The 23,053-nt window shown below is 38.3% G+C and overlaps 1 protein-coding gene across 2 annotated transcripts in view; it reads left to right on the top strand.

Moving 5' to 3' along the window:
* Nucleotides 1-23,053, top strand: part of ANO6 (anoctamin 6) — a 188,333-nt gene that overhangs the window by 83,844 nt on the left and 81,436 nt on the right. For both annotated transcript variants that reach the window (XM_004428921.3, XM_087442527.1), the window contains one exon: nt 16,869-16,997. In XM_004428921.3, the coding sequence (XP_004428978.1) occupies nt 16,869-16,997 (129 nt within the window). The remainder of the gene's footprint in view (nt 1-16,868; nt 16,998-23,053) is intronic.

The raw sequence follows: 23,053 nt of genomic DNA, 5'->3' as shown, positions 1-23,053 counted from the left end.
TTTAAGGGCTTGGGAAAGATGATTTAAAATCTTTTTATTTCTGAAGTCCCACTAGTTAACTGTAGTTTTCCTTATTTCAACAAATAATGATAAAAAGTGCATCTTTACTATAAGTTTCAAATGTATTCCTTAAGTCTATCTCTCTTAAAAAAAAAACCAAAAAACTATAAATGTGCTTTTACCTGGAAAACTCTAATGGCTCCTTCAAAAGGAAAATGCATTTACAGTTCCTTCTCCCAAGTCACTTTTTGAAATGTGGATAAATGTGAGCTGACAGATTCTAATAACTACCAAAGAGCATTTTCATTAATTATAATGAACCAACCAATAATATGGATCTTTACGGTGTTAGTATGAGTTAGAATGTATCAAGTCAGGAGCATACTTGTAGCTGGAGTAAAATTTGGCTGCTAAAACCAGATCCTTTAAAATAAAAACACATAATGAAAATTTTAACAGGTCATTCAGTGATGCTAATGGTATCACCACCATTTCATGTACTTCTGCTAGTCACAAGTATTTTTAAACAGTAAATATACTGTCTTGTGAAACAGGAAGTAAGAAGGTTGAAGAAGAGAGAGGTGAATGAGATGAGATACTTCTGAGACTTTGAAAAGTGTTTTTACTTTTTTTTTCTTTGTAAGGGAAAGTCATTCTAAAAGTCCCCCCAGAAAGCTGAGTGTTAAGATGGAATTCTAGGGAATTAGAAGCCCTGTGTTCCTACGCAGCTCTGCTCTCAGTCCCCCATGGGCAAGTCGCTTTTCCTTTTAGGACTTCAGTCTCTTCATGTATTAAAAAAACAGAAAAATCAGAAGATTTCCTCACCGGGGTGTTGTTCAGTGACTGCACAGTGACTGAAAAGCATTTCAGTTATCTTAAAAGCATATTCATGAAATAATAATACAGTGAGAAGTCTTATCTAACATTTATGGATGCTTATAGTTGACAAAGCACATTGCAGGTGCAGGGCTAGCCAGCCTTGAAATGGCCACAGCCCTACATTGCTCAGCCCATCCGTACCCCTTCTCATTCCCTTTCAAATGAAATCAGACTGTTGGCATCAGAAATTGGTCGTGTTCTCCTTAGAAGAGCACTCAGGAGCATTTGTGACTTCTGCTCCTGAGAAAGTAGTTACAGGCACTTAGGTGTCTACCAAATTATCAGTGGGTTGAGAATTAATCATACCCAGCAATATTGTAAAATACCAATAGTGCAGTCTATTAATAAATAAATATGCTGAGCACTTACTAACACTTGGTAATAGAATTTTCAGTTGAACTAGAAATAAGACCTATTTAAATTATGCACTATTTTGAATAAACCACTATCAGCTTCACTACATTTTGCAGTAAAATTTTCATTTATTCAATCATTTAATATTTATTAATCAATGTGCTTGAAGGAATGCCAAGCAGTATATCTCAGTGTTTACCCTCAAGGCCAGAGTGGGTGTACTGTTGCCTCCGTCCCCTGCACATTGTCTTATTATGTGACAGATGTTAGTCGTGGGGCTGAGGAGTTGAAGGAAAGAATATCAGGCAGTGTGCAGTGTTTGATGAGTTCCAGCCGCACTTACGATGAAAGTGCTAGAGGAGTTCAGTTAGGACGGCTGTTCTCCACTCCCGCGACGCGTCAGCATTACCTCGAAAGCTCTTTTAAAAAGTGAAGGCCCAAGCTCCACTTTCAGGTGCTAATCTTGGTCTTGGTTAGAACCTGACTATGTCTCGATCAAGTTTACAAAGGTGACTCTAATGTGCAGCCAGGTTTAAGAATCGTTGTCTTTGAAACATTAGATTTGTATTTTTGAAGGAAGTGGTATATAGCTCAAGCTCGAAGAGTGTGTACATTTCAGTAAGTGCTGAAATCGGTATCAAAATCTATACCAATCAAGGTTTTACCAGAAAACAGAACCAGTAGGATATATGCATGCACAGACACATGTAAGTGTGTATGTATGTGTGTATATGTGTATATATCTATATCACTGTAAACATGTCTGTACATATATGTGTATATATCTGTAGGTAGGTACGTACATGCATGTGAGCATGCACAGAGAGAGAGATTTATTAAAGAGATTTATCACAAGTAATTGGCTTCTGTAGTTATGGGGTCTACTCCATAGGGCACACTGGTGGGAAGGGAAGACTGGAAACTCTTGGGCAGGGGCTGACCCTGCAGTCTATAGATGGAATTTCTTTTTCTCAGAGAAGCTTCAGTTTTCCTCTTAAGGCCATTTGATTGGATGAGTCCCACCCAGATCATTGAGAATAATCTCCTTTACTTAAAAGTCAGCGGTTGTAGATGTTAACCACATTTACAAAATACCTTCACAGCAGCACCCAGGTTAGTGTTTGATTGCATAACTGGGGACTGTAGCCAAGCTGATGCATAAACCTAACCATCACCGTGGATACACTACAGGAGAGTATCCTAATAGCATTCCACGAACAAATAAATGACAGTGGAAACAAATGAGGTGCTCAGTCTGTATCGAGCATAGAGTTGCTCTAGGGGAGTGGGAGGAGATGAAGTTAGAAAGATAGTTTAGGGTCGAATATAGAAATGTTGGACTAAGGGTTTGGACTTTTGAGCTGAAAAGACAAAGCAATGCTATAGCAGCACTGTCCAAGAGAACTTTCTCTGATGGTGGAAATGTTCTGACTCTGCTGTCCAACACGATAGCCCCTTGGCACATGTGGCTGCAGAGACACTTGAAATGTGGCTAGTGAGACAAAGGAACTGAATTTTTAGTTTTGGTTCGTTTTAATTCATATAAATTAAGTAGCCACATGTGGCTAGTAGCTACCCTATTGGACAGTGCAGCTGTAAAGAGATCAGTCTGGCAGAAGTATACAGGATGCATTGGAAGGAGAACCAGAAAGCAAGCAGTCCATTTACACGATGCTTATAGTCCCAGTGTAGGGTGGGCGCAAGCAGGGAAAGTGGAAAGGAAGAGAGATGTGAAGTGAGCGAGAAGGGAATCAAAGACAGTCTTGTGGTTGGCCATTTCTCTCTTTCTGACCGCTTCTCTCTCTCTCTCTGGCCATGTCTCTATCTTTCCAGCCGCTTTCCCTCCACTTCTCTACCTTCTTGCTTTCCCCTCTTCTTCCACCCAAGCCTTCTCTACCTGTTAGATTTCCTGACAGCTCATCCCAGCTCGTCTTTCTCACATGCTTTTCTCACACTCACTTCCTTAGCTTCAGTTATGAGCTCTATGTTAAGAACTCCCCAATTCATACTTGTAGTCTTAGATCTTTCCTCTCAACCCCAGACCCCTGGTATCTCCACTTAGAGATCACACTCTTAGGCTTCCCCTCCTAATCGTATTTCTCTTCCAATTTTCTGAATTTTGGTAAATATAACCCAAGAATCCTCCCGACACCTTGTTTCTGACTTGCTGATTCTAAGTGTAAGTTAGAGCTTCTGTCTGTCCCTTTCTCCCCATCTCTGTTGCTACCTCTGTAGAGTAGGTTGCCACCTTTCATCTCTGGACTTGCACGGTCTCCCCATGACTGCTTTTGCCACCCACTATCTATTCTCTAAACAATTCCTTTAAAAACAGAAATCAGATCATTTCATTTCTTCTGTGATGTGTAATGGAATGAATTTTCCTCCCGTTGCTTTATCTGTCATATTATAAAATGTCACAGGATAAAGGGTTAATTAATTTCAGTTGATTTATTTAATAATATTTATCCATTTAATATTTCTATAACCTATTAAGCAGGTACTATTGGGAAATATCACTGAAATATCCCTTGGGGCATATATTCTAGTGAGAGAGACAGACATTAATCAAATAATTATACAAATAGGTAGATAATTAAAGTTGTGAGACGTGACCTTTAAGGAGTATCAGGTGCTTTGAGAGTATATAAGGAGGAGACCTAAGCTAGTCAGGAAGGTCAAGGAAGGGCTCCATAAAGAGGAGTTAGCGAGGGAAAGGCAGATAAGGAGATTCTAGGAAGTGGGAACTGCGTGTGCAAAGATAGGAGGGGAATACTTTACTTTGATGGAATACAATGTAACCACTAAAAACATTAATGAAATATAGGAACTGACAATTGCATTGGCATGGAATTTTCCAAGCTATCTGAAGCAGCCTTTGAAAACCAGCAAGACTGAACCTTTATAAAACTTGAATAAGGTGGTTCTAGTAAACACTTTGACTTGAGTATGTTATCTCAGATCAATTCAGCAATTCTCTTAGCTTACTTTCCTAGGTGTTATAGGTTAAAAACAAAAAAACAGGTTTTTTTCTTCATTGTTGTAATCAAATTACAATGATAGTATGTATACATAAAATAGTCAGATGATGTTATTATGTATATGTATTGTATTATACTATTATAATTTATATAATGTGAAGTTAAGAGCCAAAATGAATGGTCTATAAGAACAGTGATTCTAAACTTTTTATATTATACTTTACACTCTTAATAAAATATTGACCCCAAAGAGGTTTTTTTATGTGGGTATATCTATTGATATTTACTGTATTAGAACTTAAAACTGAAAAGATTTAAATATTAATTCATTTAAACATAACCAATAATAAACTCAGTACACATTAATATAAATAAGATTTTTATGAAAAATAACTATTTTCTAAAAAAAGTTAGTAAGAAAGGTGGCATTATTTTACATATTTTATGGATCTTTAAGAGAAGACAGCTGGATTTTTATGTCGGCTTCTGCAGTTGTAAGTTGCAATATGTGGTTTTGGTTGACGTGTATGAAGTAGATCCAACCTTACACAGATAGGTAATCCAAAAAGAGAGTATTTTAAAGCCTTTTCAGGTAATTGTGGATATGCTTCTTTGATACCACATTAAAACTTGACAAGTGATAGTTTCTTAAAGGTTGGTTGCAAACCATATCAATGAACTTTTTGTTTATTAAAAACCTATCCTGCAGTTTGAATAGATCTTTACCCAAGCTTGGTTTTTATCACCATGCATAGGGCTGTTGGAAAATATTGGTTCACTGGGTTAAGTAGCTTTTACAAAGGTTGACCCATTTCATTATACAGTATGAGAAAAACTATATTCGTTAGCACACCTCCATTCTCATCAGGAAAACCATTGAGTATTGGGAAGCTGTCAAGTTCACAGTGGTGAATACAAGTTGTCCTAAATTCTAATATTTGCTTGAAAGCTCAAATTTTATCATTAGCGATAAATATTACCAGTTGTTTTCCTTGAAATGACAGTTTCACTTTGTTCATTTTTGGGACAATATCTGCTAAATACCCAAGTCTATATAACTGAATTTTGTGTCAGCTGTCTGTCAAGTAAAAGTGTCTGCGAAAAAAATTGGCAACTCAAAAATTGCACAGGCACTTTTCTTCAACACAACCATCTTACTTTGCTGTGCAGCAGAAGTGCTTTATGGGTACTGCCATTTCTTCACACAGAATGTTAAAAAGCTGTGTCCTCAACCGTCAGGATTTAATAAAGTGAGTAATTGTTACAGCTTCATCAAGAACATTCTTAAGTGACTTTTTTTACCGTATGTGAAGAATACAATGTTGAGTAGTGCAGTTTGGTGCCACTGCTGAGTTGTGCTAAGATGCTGGTAGTTTTACACACCATTGCTTTTGCACCATCATGGGAGATGTTAATACAATGAGAAAGATAAATGACATCTTAGTATTGTTATAAAAATAGTTATGACCCCATGGGCCCCTTGAAAGGGTGTCAGGAATCCCCAAAGGTCCATGGAACACACATCCCTTGGCACAGACAGTAGTATAGTGAGGGAGAAAGAAACATGAACCCAAGTTGTTAGGAAGGCTTCATGAGAGAAGAACTGAGCTGGACCTTGAAGGAGAATTAAGGTGTGGGTAGGTGGTAAGGAGAGGGGAAAGGGATTTCAGAAGGGGAAATCCCGTGGGCAAAGTAGTAGAGGCAGGAAGCAGCACGATGTAGTCAAAACACTCATGGGAAAAGATGGTTAGGAATGGGGAGTGATAGTTAATAAAATGGTGATAGTTAATAAAATGATAATAATAGAATCAGATTATGAGGGATCTTGAATACCCATCTGAAAAGTTTGTACTTTGTCCAGAGATTGCTGAATTCTTCTGTGACTTGGGTTTAGGAACCTCCAAATGGTGGCAGTGTTTAAGGTGAATTGGCAAACGGCACAGCCGGGTCCAAGGAGACCGACTGGGATGTTAATTGTAATCTACTTAGTATGAGCCAAGAGCACAGACAAGAGTGATGGCAATGCAGGTGGGAGAGAGTGAAGTGGAGACTAATTGCTTCAAAGGTAGAAGTGATATGAGAACTAAAGACAAAAAAAGTCAAAGGTTACCAATATATTATAGTTTATAACCCCAATTCTTTGCCAAGGACCTTGTCTCTTAGGGAAATGGGCAAAAACTGAGTGTCTCTATGTAAGGTCTCACATGAGACTTTTTTCTCTCAGAAAAATCAGAATGCGTCCTTTTTTCTGATAACAAGGACTGTATCATTGAACATGTTTCCTTTTTGCCCTGCTACCGGGAGGATTTGTGCCAAATGTCATGTTAAAATCACAACCATGACAATTGTCTCAACGGTTAGTACATTTTCTTCCTCCTCCTTTCTCTGGCCCTGATTTTCTCTCTCTATTTACAATTCATTAGTCTTATTGTTTTCATTCTGTTTGATGCCAGATGTCATAAGACCTCTTTTGAAAGAGATTGGGGGAGGGGAAGAATACAATTTAATGATGATATATCAACCCTTACCATATTGTATTCATTTCTGGAATGGGGCCCTTTGCTTCAATCACGTTTTACTCAAAACTTGAATGAAGCTAAAAAGCCTCTGACATCCAAAACCAAAGCACCAAGGCTAAATTTCAAAGAAATTCAACAAATTCAGTCAATCTAGTTGCCCAATTCAAAGCAGATGAGAAGCAGTAAATAAAAGTGAACTACCTATTAAAGACAGGTAAATTGATAGCAAAAGAAGTGACCCACCTTGTTATCTGAGTAATGGCAGAGAGAAAAATGCAAGATACAGGTGGAAGTTCCCAATGATTATAAAGTATGTGAGTGCACCCATCACAGCTAGTAATCAATAAAGAGCTGTTATGTGTTAAAATAGACAACACCAACTGCTCACATTTATTGAGTTTTTACTGTGTTCCAGGCTCTGTGCTTTACATGCATCATCTCACTTAATCTTCACAATAACTCTGCATTTCTTTCCATGATTTCCTCCTTTTTATACATAAATAAATTTAGTTTTAAGAGATAAAATATATCCACAAAGGCACTTGGCTAGTTGTACAGAGTTGTGATTTGAACCCAGCTCTGCCAGATACCAAAGCCCATGTTCTTTATTCTTATTTTGGGCTCCCTTTATTTTTACCTCCTTAATAATCATAATCATAGCTAAGTTATGTTCAATATCCTCTCTTTAAGAAATCAAAAAATATTATGTACTATATTTGAGAAAATTTGGAGCACAAAGAGGTTAAAGTAACCTTTTTGTTTTGCTGAGGAAAATTTGCCTTGAGCTAACATCTGTTGCCAATCTTCCTCTATTTTATATGTGAGCTGCTGCCACAGCATGGCGATTGACAGTGGTGTAGGTCCACGCCCAGGAACTGAACCTGGGCCAGTGAAGCAGAGCATGCCAAACTTAACCTCTAGGCCACTGGGGCTGGCCCTGAAGTAACCTTTTTTTAATTGGTATAAAGTGTATCTGAAAATTGATTTCCTCAGAGCACTTTATTTCTTGAAAATTCCCAAAAATTGATGGGAAGAGGATTTTGTAAGGTGTTATTTATTATCTATAGTCAGTTTAAAACAGTTTTGCACTGTTTTAAATGAGTCATGTGGTTTTTTTATTTGGTTTTGAGAACACCTCTGTGTCCTTGTTTTCATACCACAAAGAACGGCCATTCTTGTAAACTGCTTCTTGAGTTAGAGGAGAGAAAGTAATATCTTTATAAACATTACCAACTGATAGGAGTTGTCACAATCCTTTGCTTTGCTGGGCACTAGATGCTCTCATTTGTTTTTCTTCCTCTTACTTTGAATGAGGTTGCAAATATCAATTCTCAGAGAAGTAGTCAGAGAAGACTATGGCCAAGGGATTGGACGTAACAGTCTAATGAGGGATCTACAGTTGATGACAGGACTTTTGTGCTGCAAACCCTGAGCAGCTGAAAAGCTACAAATAACTGAGGGCAGTTCTTAGATTAGAAATGGAAACCTCCAGTGAAAGATGAAGGCTCTCTGGGGAGTGACGGAGTGAAACCTTAAGGGAGTCTGAAGAAGAATTATATGGGAACCCAAAAGAGATTAAGACTTGTTGCCTTAGTTACACCCTCAGTTATACCTTATATATCTTCTTCAGCCCAAAAGTCTGAGTACCTATAGCTTGAAACTCCCTTTTCTGTTCCTTCTCAGATTATAATCACCTTCTATGAGACTGGCTCTTCATTCAAAAGCATAAAATTTCAGGGACTGGTAACCTGGGTCACGTGTGACTCAGGTGGCTGAGAAAACGGGGAAAGTTCACAGCTATGGATTTGATGAATGAGAACTACCAGTAAATATTTTTGAGTCATAAACAGTTAGTTTTCCAAGAATTGAAAATAGATATGCTCAAGACAGTTGAAGTATGGTTAACTAAGAGAAGAAGGTAGATGGAGGGGAACCTGAAGTCAAGCTAAAATGATTGTTCCTTAAGACTAAGGATCTTAAAATAAGTTGTAGATAGAATATTGTGAAAGTCCATTAAGTCATGAAGGATCTGGTGTAGGAAATGTATTTTGGTTCTAACTGATTCCAGAATGTAAGATTGGGAGCTATTTCTTAAAAGTCCAAAAGTGTAATTTAGGACAACCATCTTGCCTAGGTGGAAAGCCTACAGAACATTCTTTCTCAGGAGGTGGTACAAAGTGAAAATGCTAATAAGTTCAAAAAGGTTTTATGAATGTTAAATCTGTAATGGGATGTTAAGGCAAAGAAGACACTTGGAGGATATTGAAACCTTAAGAGGTTAGCCTCTAGGGGGATAATCATTCTGTCTCACAAACATCCTCTTGTACCACCTGTCTTGTTTTAATACATCTATCATTTTATCTTTCCTAAAACTTTATTGGGAATATCTTACAGCTTCATCTCACACACATTTCTTTCACCAGTGTTACCACCGCCAGATGAGCACAGTGCAAACAGATGATGGTTTCTTCTAGAAAAGGAAAAGTATGAAAACACTGTTACCCCGTCCTCTGGCCCCATAAGACATTAACCACAACCCTGCTAACCACTATAGACATTTTCACATTTTTCCTTTTTTGACTCTTCTTTACTTGTCCCTCTTCTTTTCTGTGGATTACCTTTAAGGAAGGCTAAATGGAGGTTTTAAAATGGTGGAAAGCCTGTGGGAAAACAAGAAAGCAAAAACAGTTTGTAGTCATGCTAATAAAAATCCCAATCCCAACTCTAACTGTGGGTGTAAGGAAAAGGTTCAGTCTGAGTCCCTCCCCTCTGGGAAGGCTCCTAACTAAGCATCTTCCTGTAGTAGAAAGCTTATTATCTACCCTAGTTACTTACCTTCTTTTAAGGAAGCTTTATTTTAAAGGTCATTAAAAGTTCTATTTTCATATTTCCTCAAGCCTGGTTCAGAAATTTTAAGAATATTTAAAACCATATGAGAACTGCATTTGATGAAACTGCTTCCTTGGCATGGACTAGAGGCAAATATTTAACAATAATTATGCTTGAGACATTATGCCTTCACCCTCACCCGGCATCTGAAATGGGATGTTCTAATAATAGAACTCTAGAGTTTATTTTAACGGAAGCAAAGAGAAGCAAAGGCAAAATGCATATGCCAAATCGGGAGGCCGTTGGCATGTGAACATTCCCTTGTGTATATAACAAAAAAAAAAAGAGGAAGATTTTCATGGCACAATCTAATGATATTTCTAAGTGGGCTATATCTATCTTTGATGAGAAATGACTGAAAATAAGAAGTTTAGCTATTTGGGACCTAGTTATAGCCATTTATCAGTATAAAAGAGCAGGACGGTTTTTTAAGAATTTGTATGTCAATTTTTAACTTGCAACAGAAATAATTTATAAAGTAAGTGCTAAGTTCTAAATTTTAAAAAAATACACAAGTTAAAATATATAACTGATATTTGGTAGTTATTCAGGTGGCGTGTAAACTATAATGGAAAGTATATCAACTGGGGGGCAGTGACCTCTAAAACTAGGATTGCTCATTCCAGTTCAATGTCTACATTTCAGAAAATGTGTCAATACTGTTGAACCCAGGGCTGGTTGACAGTGCCCTAAAATATTTCTCCCTTTCCCTATTGAGACTTACTTGGTAATCCTGTGCACCTCTTGTATATTGCCGTTCAACCACTTTCCCCATTTGCTTGTGTGGTCTTTGGGATCTCATAGGTAAAACCCAAGAGAATCTACTGGAAAGGGATTAAATAAGAAGATAGTTCAGTTAGGTCAAGAATAGTAATTGGCATTTCACAAAAGCAGTAATTCAATTAGGCGGTATCTATAAAAATGTTAGAGCTCTTTAATTAAAAAGCGCAAATGAGAAAGAAATATTTTGACTATTATGGGAAAAGTGAAAAAGACTGATATCTAGTGAGGGTGGAAAAAGGCACTTTCATACTCTGCTGGTGGAAGTGTTCATTTTTATAAATATTTTGGATGACAGTTTAGCAGCCTATATATCAAAATCTTCTAAAAAGGCCATGCCAGTTAAAATCTGCTTCTAGAATTTAGCCTAAGGAAACAGTAATTGAACATGTGCACAAATACATATGTACAAGGATGCTCCTTGTAGCAGTGTTTATAAAAGCAACAAATTGGAAACAACTTATGTGTTCATCAGTGGAGGAACTGTTTAAATCATATTACAGCTATTAAACATGATGATGCAGAGCTTTATATCAAGCTAGAAAAATGTCTGTGATAGATGTTTATAAAATAATATGTATAGTATGTTACCATTTTGGTTAATGTGTATGCCTGTGTGTGTGTGTGTGTGTGTGTGTGTGTGAAAACCCAAAAGGATGTACTCAATATTGGCTCAGCTCATCTTTGGGAAACGGGATTACATATGACTTTTATTTTTTCCTTTATACTTTTTTGTATCTTCAGAATTTTTTTGTACTAAGTATACATTACTTTTATCATCAGGAACAAAACCTATTTTTATTCTAAGAACTAAGTAAACCATGCTCCTGCTACTTGCCAAGTCTCAGCAGAGAACAGGGTGAACAAGACTTGGCCACTGGCCTTCAGAAGTTAATAGTGTGGTTAACAGAGTGGGAAGGAGATGGTGTGATTTGTGCAAAAATCATTCTGGGCCACTCCTGAGTACACTTGTATCATCACAGACTCACCACCAAGGGACGTTATTGGAACATCGTTGACTCTGTAACAGACTTGGATTCCTCAATTCTGGATACACCCTCCTTGAATGAGCCCCTTTTCCACTGCACTTGTTTCCTGTCAACGCAGTCCTGAATGCCTGGGTGCAGTCAAAAACATGCTCACTCATCCCCCACAACATGCCATTTACTGAGCTGACTTCCTTTGTGGCTTCCCTGTGTGTCCACATACTTCTCTTTATCCTTGTTGCTAATATGTTTCTTCCTTTCTTCCCACCGGTGCTTCTCACAGCACTCCTCTTTCCACCTTCAGCATCTAGCCTTCCAGACCTGCAGTGCTTGGCATTTTTCTTTGCACTTTGCATTTTCTCACTATCAGTGTTCTTGTAGGCTGAGGAGGTGACCTAAATAAAAGGAATAAAATTTGACCTGGTCTCTTCTATGTCTGCAGTAAGTTTTTGCACAATTGTGCCAAGGTAAAAAAGTTCCATTATTGCTTATGTCTTGAATCTGCCTGAACTCTGCTACAGTTAGGGAAAACACTTAGGGAATAGATCTATTCATAGCTGCATGGCATGGAAATAAAATTTCATTATGTTCCATGTTTTGTGATACCTAAATATTTACTTAAAGGCATTTGCTTCTACACTTTTGTTTCCCTAGAACTTGCTAAGTGCATGGATTCAGGGTTTACTGAAAAATAGAAGATCCTGTATTTTCACTTTAGTTCTCTGCTGTGATTAAAGGTTTTTTTTTTCTGTTGTGTTCTTCTTCGAATTAATTACTTTGTTTTGCTGGTCCTAAAGACTGCAGAGAGCCACATGTGTTTTCTTTCTTTTTTTTTTTTTTAAAGATTTTTATTTATTTATTTTTTCCCCCCAAAGCCCCAGTTGATAGTTGTATGTCATAGCTGCACATCCTTCCAGTTGCTGTATGTGGGACGCGACCCCAGCATGGCCGGAGAAGTGGTGGGCGCCGGGGATGCGAACCCGGGCTGCCAGCAGCGGAGCACGTGCACTTAACCCCTAAGCCATGGGGCCGGCCCCACATGTGTTTTCTACATTCACGTATCAACTGCTTTTTAAATTTATTATGTGAGTGTTTTGATATTGTTTATTTTTTGTGGTGTAATTCCTAATATTATTGTTAGACAATGAAACTTTCTTGCATCCTGCTCTGTGTAAAGGTCAAGACCATTAGCCCAAAGAAGCCTGCAATACTTTTCAATCTCATAGTAAACAACAGCCATATCAGGGCAGGAATAGACTATTTGGAAATTCAGTCAGACCAGGTCACTTACTGTCCAAGTTTCCAACACCCTTACACATAAACAAGAGTTTGAGCAAAGACCACTTTTTAATCTGGATCTCAGACAAATAATTTAAATTCAGCATTGTAAACTCTACGGGACTTCCAATCTTGGTTTTGCAGAGTTATTTGAGAACCCATTTTGTAGACACTTGAGAAGTGTGAGGTTGGACAAATGTTAAGCAGCGAGTTATTTCATGGACTCACCAAGTGCTCATGCCAGGATTCCAGGAGGGTGCTTGGTAAGATGGGCTGCTCCCCTATACCTGACCTAAATGCCACAGAGCAATACTCTTAGGCAGCAGTGTCCCAGATGCTCTCATACCCCAGCCCTTCTTCAGATGTAATCATGTAACCCTGCATATACCTGAAGCATCAGGGAGAAATCCAATGCCTTATTTCATTCAGAGATTGCTTATGAGAAATTTTCCTACCAGGTAATTCCTGGAAATTGCTCATCGTTGGACTTGTCTTTCTGTCCACCAGGAAATTCGTTCTCAACCACCTGTCCTATCGTACGGAGGTCTCAACCAGCTCTAGGGACAGGAACTGATACCACATGTACTTCTAGCTAATAGCAGAAAACCGTATTTTTTCATGTTCTCAAACTTACAACTGTAGCTTGAAAGCGCTTGGCAGAGTAATTTTGCTGCTTGCATTTTTATTCTGATTTGATTAAGGAGGATCCTGCCCCTTATGGGCTCTTTTGCTGAAGGATCTGCCCCACAAATAAAAGGTGGAGAGAAGCCAGCTGAGAGAAGGGAGGCCTGGAAAACATCACTGTGTGAATCACACCTGACCTCCCTTCTTCTCTCCTGCGCTACTCGGCCAAGCTCTTAGTTCTCAGATCGCCCCTTGGTCAGACCACGTGTGTCTCCTCTTCATCCCAAGTGTGAAATGTCAACACCAACAGCCAAAGACAGAGGAGGTCAGGTCACTATTCCGCAATGGTTGGCAGCATGGTTTTGGTTTATTTTGATACAATGACAAATGAACATAGGTAGTTTTTTTAACTACTGCAGCCTTTAATTTTTAATACAGTGTTAGGTCTGGTTGCTGCAAATGAGTAAATGATGCTAGATTGGTGGAATCTAGTATTCTCGGGACCAGAGAGGGCGATGAGTTGAATAGATACAACGTAGTATAGACTCCAAACTGTAATTAGAAATTTACTTGGTATTTTTTTCCAGGAGGAAAGAAGTATTAACAGCTAGAGACTCTGTTTACTTCCTTGGTGTTGGAGACATTTTTGTAAGACCCTCAGGGTAACAATTAGTAAGTAATTCTTACACCCTGATAAGTGTAAGAATTAGTAAGTTTCCTAGCAGGAAAGTCAGTAACCATAGATAAGCTCTGATCTCTAAAATGTTTGTACCTGATAAATTTTAAACCTTCTCTTCAAGTGTTTTTCAATTTAAGCTGCTGCACAGGAAAGTTGGGTTTTGGGTTTCTTGTATTTCATTTCGTTGCCATTTGACTTGATAGAAAAGACTAAAGATCATGTTTTGAGTAGATTCCCAGAGAAGGCATAGAGGTCAGGCCTTGAATAATCCATCTCTGAATAATCAGTAACTTGAAGATTATCAGTATTTATCTTGAGAAATTATTGAAATTTTACTTCATATAAAGCAAAACTTCAGGAGAGGAATTATTTTTTTAGTTTTCTGTCATTTCAGTTTCCTGTTGGGTGAGTTAGGCCTGCAGTAGAACTCATTACTGAAAAATCCAGCCTTTTTTTTTTTTAACAGCACAGTTTTGTTCGTAGATCAGTCTTTTTTTATTCAGCCTAGTTCCCTTGTTTGTTACCTGTTCTTTCCAGCCCAGGTTTAGTTTCTCCTTTCTTCCCAATTGCCTAGTGGAATGTCTTCTGCCAAGAGATGGGAAACCTGGATTTCACGACAGTAGAAGGGCAGTCTTTTCCCTGGCATTGCATTCTAATAATACTGTATCCGAGTTTGACCTAGTTATTTCACTCAGACAACTGTTACCAAGTCTGTGGGTTTTTTTGCCAAACAAAGGGCCGTGGTCTTCTATCACACATGAGAGATGTGCATGCAGACCATGTTACCTGGGAGCCAGCTGCCAACCTGTGCAGCTGAGCAATGTCCGTGCGAGGAGGAGTGCCCGGAGCTGTGTGCAGGTGTGCTTCTCATTCCAGGCCTAATTCTTCAGAACTTGACTTCAGTGAGCTCCTGCTGAATGCCACCAAAGGCAACAGAGTGTGAACTACAGGGAACAAGTTGCTTTTGTACACTTTTCAGATATCTAATGTTGACCAGGTTTTTGTGACTATGACTGTGTTCCACCCTGCCCCAACTCCTCTTTGCCATTCTGAGAAATTATTCATTGTTTTGTTTCCCTCTATATAGAATTTTCCTCTAGCAACTGCCCTGCTTGTCACCAGTACTAACATCTTCATTGAAAGGAAGAGAAATTGAAGGGGGCTCGAGGACTCTGTGGCTGAAATGAAAATGAGAGGCCTTAGCATTTTTGTGTAGCTTTAAATACTCTTAAAGAAAGTTTATTGGTCTTAAATAGCTAAACCGCAAATAAAAGAATTGGATAGTGGCATCAGCCTAAGACATGGGTGTGTTTGTTTCCCTGGCCCCTCAGTGCCCTGGCTAGGAAAGGTCTCCAGGCAAAGTCACACTTTTGTGGTTAGCATCCCTGGTTAAATGCGGCTGTGATGAAGATGTGTTGAGTTAGGTTACATTAGCAGTGTGCATTCTGCAGGTGGAATAACCTGCTAAATGGGAGAAGCCTCGAATACTACTAAAAAACCTTGACACCCTCCCTGGTGGAAAAGAGGAAAGAAATGACAAGTGTCAGATTGTATACCTTTAGCAAAAACTATGTCTTCTCAAAAGTGTGAAGAAAAGGAAGTGGTAGTAAAATTAGGTGATTTTTGTACAAATTGACACTGACTGCAGAGGAGAATTAATCATACTTAATGATTAAGTGGTTCTGCCAAATGACTGCAAAATGCAATCTCCCCATGAGTTTTTAATTAAAAAAATTTGAAAATTTGAAAATATTACTTATCGGTTAAAAAGCAGTCTGGTTCTTAAACAACAACAAAATTCATGTAAGCATCCTGACAAGCTGTGTGAGAAACACAAATTCAAATCTTTCCTTAGATCAAAGTAAAACAATTCTGTCCAAATCCATATGGCAATCGAGATTGTTTTAAACTGTATTAGGGGTCGGCCCCGTGGCTTAGAGGTTGAGTATGCGCACTCTGATACTGGTGGCCGGGGTTTGGATCCCGGGCGCGCACTGACGTACCGCTTGTCTGGCCATGCTGAGGCGGTGTCCCACATACAGCAACTAGGAGGATGTGCAACTGTGACACACAACTATCTACTGGGGCCTTGGGGAGAAAAAGGGAAAAAAAAAAAAGGAGGAGGATTGGCAACAGATGTTAGCTCAGGGCTGATCTTCCTCACACACACACACTAAAAACTGTATTAGGTCTGTGTTCTGTTGTTATTTCTTTGTTTTTGAGCTATATGGCTTTTAAGTTCTAAATTAAAGGCTCATTTATTTTGTTGTTGTTGCTGGTTTTTTTGTTTGTTTTGCTAGGAGTAAGGGGGTATCTTTTGTGGATCTGGGGACAAATACCAATAACTGGTGTAGCTTTTGTGTATATCAAAGCATCTTCTGGCATTTGTTTAAGGTTATAAAGTGATACCTTATATAAAGGAGTGAGGTCCTGAGAGAAGTCATGAAAAATGATAAAAAGGTTAGAAAATACGACATAAAAAGGATGAGATTTTTATAAACAGTACTTTGTCTTAGATTTTTCTTCTTGTTAAATGAACTTCAGCCCTTCAGATAGGCACCTCTGGTGACTATGTTCACTTCCAACTTAGTACTCCTTTTGCTGTTGAGGTGGAAATAATTCTGGGATGATTATGTTAAAATACATAATACTGATATTTTCCCATGTGTTTGTAAAATAATGCTAAACTGCTCAATTCAAGGACTTCCTTTCACCAAGAACAGATTATGCTTGTGAAGATCGTGGTGCCCATGACCTCTTCTTGGTCAAGGAGCTAGCAATGGATGTATTTCTCTTGCTCTGTAAATGCATCAATGTACCTATTAAAGCTAGAAAATAAACACTTATAAATTGGCACTTTTGCAAAAAATTATATTAAAATTTGTTTTTCTGTTCCACACAGGCAGAATTTAATGGAAAACCGGACTCCCTCTTTTTTAACGATGGCCAGAGAAGAATTGACTTTGTTCTCGTCTATGAAGATGAAAGCAGAAAAGAGACCAATAAAAAGGGCTCAAATGAAAAACAAAGGGTAAGTGTTTTTTGCTATTTTTCTTTCTTTTTATTCCTTATAATATTGTGAAATGAAAAAAAGTGTATTTTTATGTAAGCAACAAAGTGAAACTGGTGTTTGAAATATCAAGTACCAAACACAGCTTTATATTTGCTCTGCTTGTCATTCCCCAAGACGTGTTAAGAAATTTTTATTTTTTAATTTGACCCGGAAACTTCCTCAGGCTTGTAACCTCAGTTGGTTTCACAGCTGAAGGCAGACTTGCTTCCAAGGAATTGCACTGTCTGTCTGTAGAAGAGATTTACATTAAAAGCCCACTTGGCTGTTTGCAACTAGGTGGGAAAGGAAGCTGGTGATTAATAATGACAGCAAGAGTGATAACAGCTAGTGTTGAGTATATACTCACTCGTGGACGGTACGTGCCTTTTGCATGCATTTTCTCATTTAATTCTCATATAACCTATGAGGTACATTCTATCATATCATCATAGATGACAGAATTGACCTTTAGAGAGGTTAAATTAAATGATTGCCCAGAGTCATGGACTCTTTTATAAGAAATAGTGGAACCATGGTTCAAACTCTTGACGTAAATCTAGAACCTGTGCTCTAGACCTCTCCATTTTCCATCACCTCCCTTCCTTCCTTTTCATCCATTGCCAGTCAAGCTGCTCCTTCATCCCTTTCCTTTGCTTCAAGCTCTTTCAGGTAACAGGGTCACCTTTATGTCAAGATATGAAACCGTTTAGTAGGCTGGGGTTATAACAACTACCTGAATCTTCTTTACCTGAACCCAAACTGTATTAAACTCAGACAGGACCAAAAAAGACAGCATACATGTAAGTGTCACTTTTAATCACTTTGAAAATCATTCCCTCATTCTTTGTTTTTTCTCACATCTGTGCTGTTATACCACACAACTTGAGCTGTCCCTCTCTGGATTTTCTCTCTGAAATAGACCATTCTTAAATCTATCGATTTCTGCCCATTCTTTCAAACCAACTGATGAAACCGGTTTAAAATGAAGCGATCAGTCCTGTGTAGTTTTGGTTTTTTGTTTGTTTTGGAAGGGGTAAGTTTGGAGGTGTGTATTTGCGTGATGTCACAGAATAAGCCCAGGCGTTGGAACTTGACATTCAAATTCTGATTCTGCCACTGTATCGTCTGGAGTCATTCTAGTTGATATAACAAACTGGCCTCAAATTACAGTGGCTTGACACAATAAAAGTTTACTTATTGCTCATGTCAAATCAAATGTGGCATCCCTCTTTGACATGATGGTTTGGGGGTACTGGTGGGGCTCTGTTCCTTGTGGTCGTGTAGGAAACCAGGCTGTGACACAGAGGCTTTGCCATATTCCATAGGTAGTTTCTAAGATCACCCTAGGCACCAACATAAATAGTAGATAGGCTAAGAGAGAGGATGGAGAGAGTACTTGTGCTTCTTTACTACTTTGGCCTGGGAGTGACAACATTAATTATGTTCACATTCTCTTGGTCAGAGCTCAGGAAGGTGGAGAGTGTAGTTTCTGGCTGGAAAGCTGTTTCTCAGTAAGAACTCCACACTATGGAAGGAGAACACGAATCTTTGGTGGACTGCTAGCTTGTCTTTGCCACAGCTACTAACTGGCTGTGTGACTTAGGTGAATTTTCTTATCAGCATGGTGTTTTGTTATTATTTTTGAGATGCGTGTTATTTTTACATTTTGACATCTAAAATCAGGGTACATCTTACAAATGGTGTATCATAATTTCATTTGCTGAATTTTTTCTTATTGGTACATAAAATATTGCCTCATCACTCAGTCAGTGGCATCTGAGATTCAGCAAAATGGGAATCCCAGTACCTAATCCAAAGGATTATGGTTAGGGTTAAATAAAATATTATATAGAGGTGTTATATAAATTTTCAGCACATGGTTGGTAATAGATGTTAATTCCTGTACCTTCTCTTTTATCTGGCATTTTCTTAAAACAAGGCACTGGTATGAAAAGGCATGACACTCCTTCTGTTATTTCATTAGAGTAAAATAGCTTAAAGTACTTTATCGTTTTCCTGTGGACATTAAGATATATTCTATGCAGTCATAGTCACAATCATCAAATATTTATTAAGCATCCATATGCCAGTGGAACTGCATTGAGCACTATATAAAGTAAGTTAAACAAATCTAATCCATTAAAGTATTAAAGGAAACAGTTCTGGTTTTAAACAAGAGCCTCACTGCCATGGTGAAGGGGCCCTAGAGCTGCTTACATTATTAATAAGTTCTGCATTTGCTTTACACAGAAACGGAGGTCCCAGGGTAACTCATAAATCAAGAGAAAAAAGTCATCATTAATTTGGCAATCCCTGAACTCATGTATAGATTTACCATGATGTTGGTTTTTATAAGCTGTGCTTTGAAGTATTTTGAGTCTCTTTTTGTACATATTACTTAATTTAGACTCTGCTGGAATTCAAAGCTCAGCTTGGAATCACATTTTTATTAGTTGGAAAAACATTTGCAAGTTCTATCATACTCCCTATTAGGCTTATTCAGGATTTAGGGCAACACCAAGGAAAGGCAATTTCAAAATCCTGTTTTCTGTGAGAGAAAAAAAAATTATGTCTAAATTATATTAATTTCCTAAAGTCGACACCAAGGTTGACTTTGCCAGAGGCTGATCTAAAGAGTATTGTTAAATACTTTTTTAAAGATGGAGAGAGCCGGCCCCGTGGCTTAGCGGTTAAGTGTGCACACTCCACTACTGGTGGCCCGGGTTCGGATCCCGGGTGCGCACCGACGCACCGCTTGTCCAGCCATGCTGAGGCGGCGTCCCACATACAGCAACTAGCAGGATGTGCAACTACAACATACAACTATCATAGTACTGGGGCTTTGGGGAGAAAAAGGGAAAAAAAGGAGGACGACTGGCAATAGATGTTAGCTCAGGGCCAGTCTTCCTCAGCAAAAAGAGAAGGATTGGCATGGATGTTAGCTCAGGGCTGATCTTCCTCAAAAAAACAAAACAAAACAAAGATGGAGAAAGATAGAAGTGATGGGGCCACAAACATGAAAAACAGAGAGGAGTACAAGGCTGCATCTTCCCATAAGCAAAAGAGAAAATATTTTTCTAGCCAGACCCCCAAATAGCTTGTAACTTTGTCCTCTTACATCAGTGAAAATACTTCAGAATATTCAAATTATAAAGCTTCCTTTATAATTTTATTTATTTATTTATTTTTCCCCCAAAGCCCCAGTAGATAGTTGTATGTCATAGTTGTACATCCTTCTAGTTGCTGTATGTGGGACGCGGCCTCAGCATGGCCGGAGAAGCGGTGCGTCGGTGTGCGCCCGAACCCGGGCCACCAGCAGCGGAGCGCGCGCACTTAACTGCTAAGCCACGGGGCCGGCCCACACTTTCCTTTAAAAAGCATAAACCATTTACATTTAGATGATGCATGGGGATGCTTATAAGTTGTTTCAATAATGTGCTCAGTTATCCAGGACTGTGCTTGGCACAGAATCAGAATCAGTTTGAATGTTTTTTGTTGCAAGTAACTGGAAAACCAAACTCAAAATGGCTTAAATACTAAAAGGAAATAATAATTTTCTCATTTAAGAAGTGGCCTGGCGGGCCGGCCCCGTGGCTTAGCAGTTAAGTGCTCGCGCTCGGCTGCTGGCGGCCCGGGTTCGGATCCCAGGCGCGCACCGACGCACTGCTTCTCCAGCCATGCTGAGGCCACGTCCCACGTACAGCAACTAGAAGGAAGTGCAGCTATGACGTACAACTATCTACTGGGGCTTTGGGGGAAAAAATAAATAAAATTAAAAAAAAAAAAAAAAAGAAGTGGCCTGGAGATAGGACCATTTCTGCATTAGATAATTTATTGGATTAATGAGGTCATCAGGATAGACTCCTTTTAGTTCTCATAGTTTCTAAGGCTTGTTTTAAGTTTTCTCAAAGGAAGACCATATTATGACAGTTTTGCTCTACCTTTGCCATCTTTTTACTTCTTTCCTTTTCTTATCCAAGTGCAATGGCTAAGACCTCTTGGATAAAACCAGTAACACGTAGTAGTCACCATTGTAATGTTCCTGATATCAATGGGAATGTTTCTAAAATTTCACCATTAAATATTACACTTGCTATAAATTCTTAGTAGTTTTCTTTTAAAAGGTTAAAGGGGTTCCCTTCTAGTCCTAGATTGCTAAGAGTTTTTCTAAGTAGGTTTTAAATTTTATCCAATGCCTTTTTTTTTCCTATCAAGGTGATCACATGGCTTGATTTCTCATTAAATCTTATGTGCATTAAGTATGTGGTTATTTGTGGCTAGTGAGACGATGACTAACTCAAAATCATTCATTTTTGGCTTCAACATGTAATGTATAATTTTTATAGTCATTAGCTTCCTACTTATGCTAACACTATGTTAACATAGTTTATTTATAATTCATTAAAAAGTATTTGAGGACACTTACAGAAATGTATCACAACTAAAAGTAATTAGGTGAGGAAATCAGGGTGACAGAAATGTTAAAGGCCAGAAAAATAAAATGAAGCCATGTGTCATAGTAATAAACAAAATAATTTATTATGAACCATAAGGTCCTATATAGAAGTTAGAGTTCAGCTGCAAATTTGCCACTGAGTTTCCTAGTAGCCAGAGAAAATAGGGGATCTTATCAATAACGTGGTCTAAAGTTTCAACACAATAAAAACAAAACTGATTATTCAAAAGTAATATAATGTTCTGGTCTGAGGATCCCCCAGAAAGAAATTTTTCCCATGAAGCCTCATAAAGGGGAAGGCAGGATTCAATAGACTTAACGCTGGCATACCTTCTCCACATTGAAGAAACAAAGGGATGGCAGAAGGGGGTTACAAAGAATCGGAACAGTATAAAAAATTACCTGGAAATGACATATTTGCCACAGATAGTCCATAAATTGGCAACTTGAGGCTCATATTAGGACAGGTTAAGAAGAGATGATGGCAGCCAGTGTTGGGTGGTTTCACCTTCTCAGATCACTTTTGGTAGGTGCTCTGTCTTTTGTTGTAGGGAACGAAATCAGATCTAGCTTCAACTCCTTAATACTTGAGACTAAGGCAGGGAGCTCTTTATATTTTTATCTCCCTCCTTTATACCCTACTTGCTTATACTAAGATTGTAGGTTAAAAGGAATAAATTAAATTAGAATCAGCCGTTTCAAATTGCAGCTATGAAATGTGTTGCTGGTATAAGCATGTGTGATTTTATTTTTGAGTGCTCAGCACAGGAGCAGTGAAGCCAAATCTTGCTTCTTATTTCCAAAATGGGAAGTATCCTTGGGCCCAATCCTGAAAACAGACAAACAGAGAACAGTGAAATCCTGAAAAGTAAAATCTGATTGCTTCATTTCATCTCACAAAGATGTGGAGAAGAGAAAACCCTTTTTCCCGTTGGTCCTTCTGAGGTCTGGCCTTAGGTTTGAATGAAGAAGCTGTCATTTGCCCTGGTCTCAACAGTCACCCGTGTCTCACTTTTCTAGAGGGTCATCTAATAAATAATCATAAAAGAATAGCTGCTTATGTGCACAGAAAGGAGTGTCCTAAAAAACAGTATTTCTTAAACTTATCTGATGATGAGTCATCTGCTTTGCTTGTTAAAACTAGGTTATTCAGGCCCCATCCTATACCTACTTAGAATCTCCAGGAGGTGGGCCCAAGGATCTGCATTTTAAGCAAGCATGCCAAATTGTTCAAATAAGCAGATAAGTCTGGAAAACACTGCCAGAAAATGTTTACGGTAGCAGTTATCTCAGCTGTAGATTATAGGTGATTTTTTTTCTTCTTGGAAAATTTCTGTTTCCTATGTTACCATTTATTTATTTATTTTTTGTAATTACAAACCAAAATGTTTGTAATGTAACCAAAAATGTCAATGTAAACAGAAAAGTTGGAAGTGAACTTTAGCTAGATATTAACTTCATTCTATGCTTATCCTTTAGAATGCTCATCTATTCCTGTTCCCTAGTGAACACACATTATCTACTTGAGGAAAGCCCTCATCAGATCGGTCCACTAACATTAAATGTTTCGTCACCAACG

Source organism: Ceratotherium simum, chromosome 17, assembly GCF_057802395.1.
Source record: "Ceratotherium simum simum isolate JZ-2026a chromosome 17, ASM5780239v1, whole genome shotgun sequence".
NCBI lineage: Eukaryota > Metazoa > Chordata > Mammalia > Perissodactyla > Rhinocerotidae > Ceratotherium > Ceratotherium simum.
The sequence above is the reverse complement of the archived record's forward strand: the minus strand, read 5'-3'. Positions and strand labels throughout refer to the sequence as shown.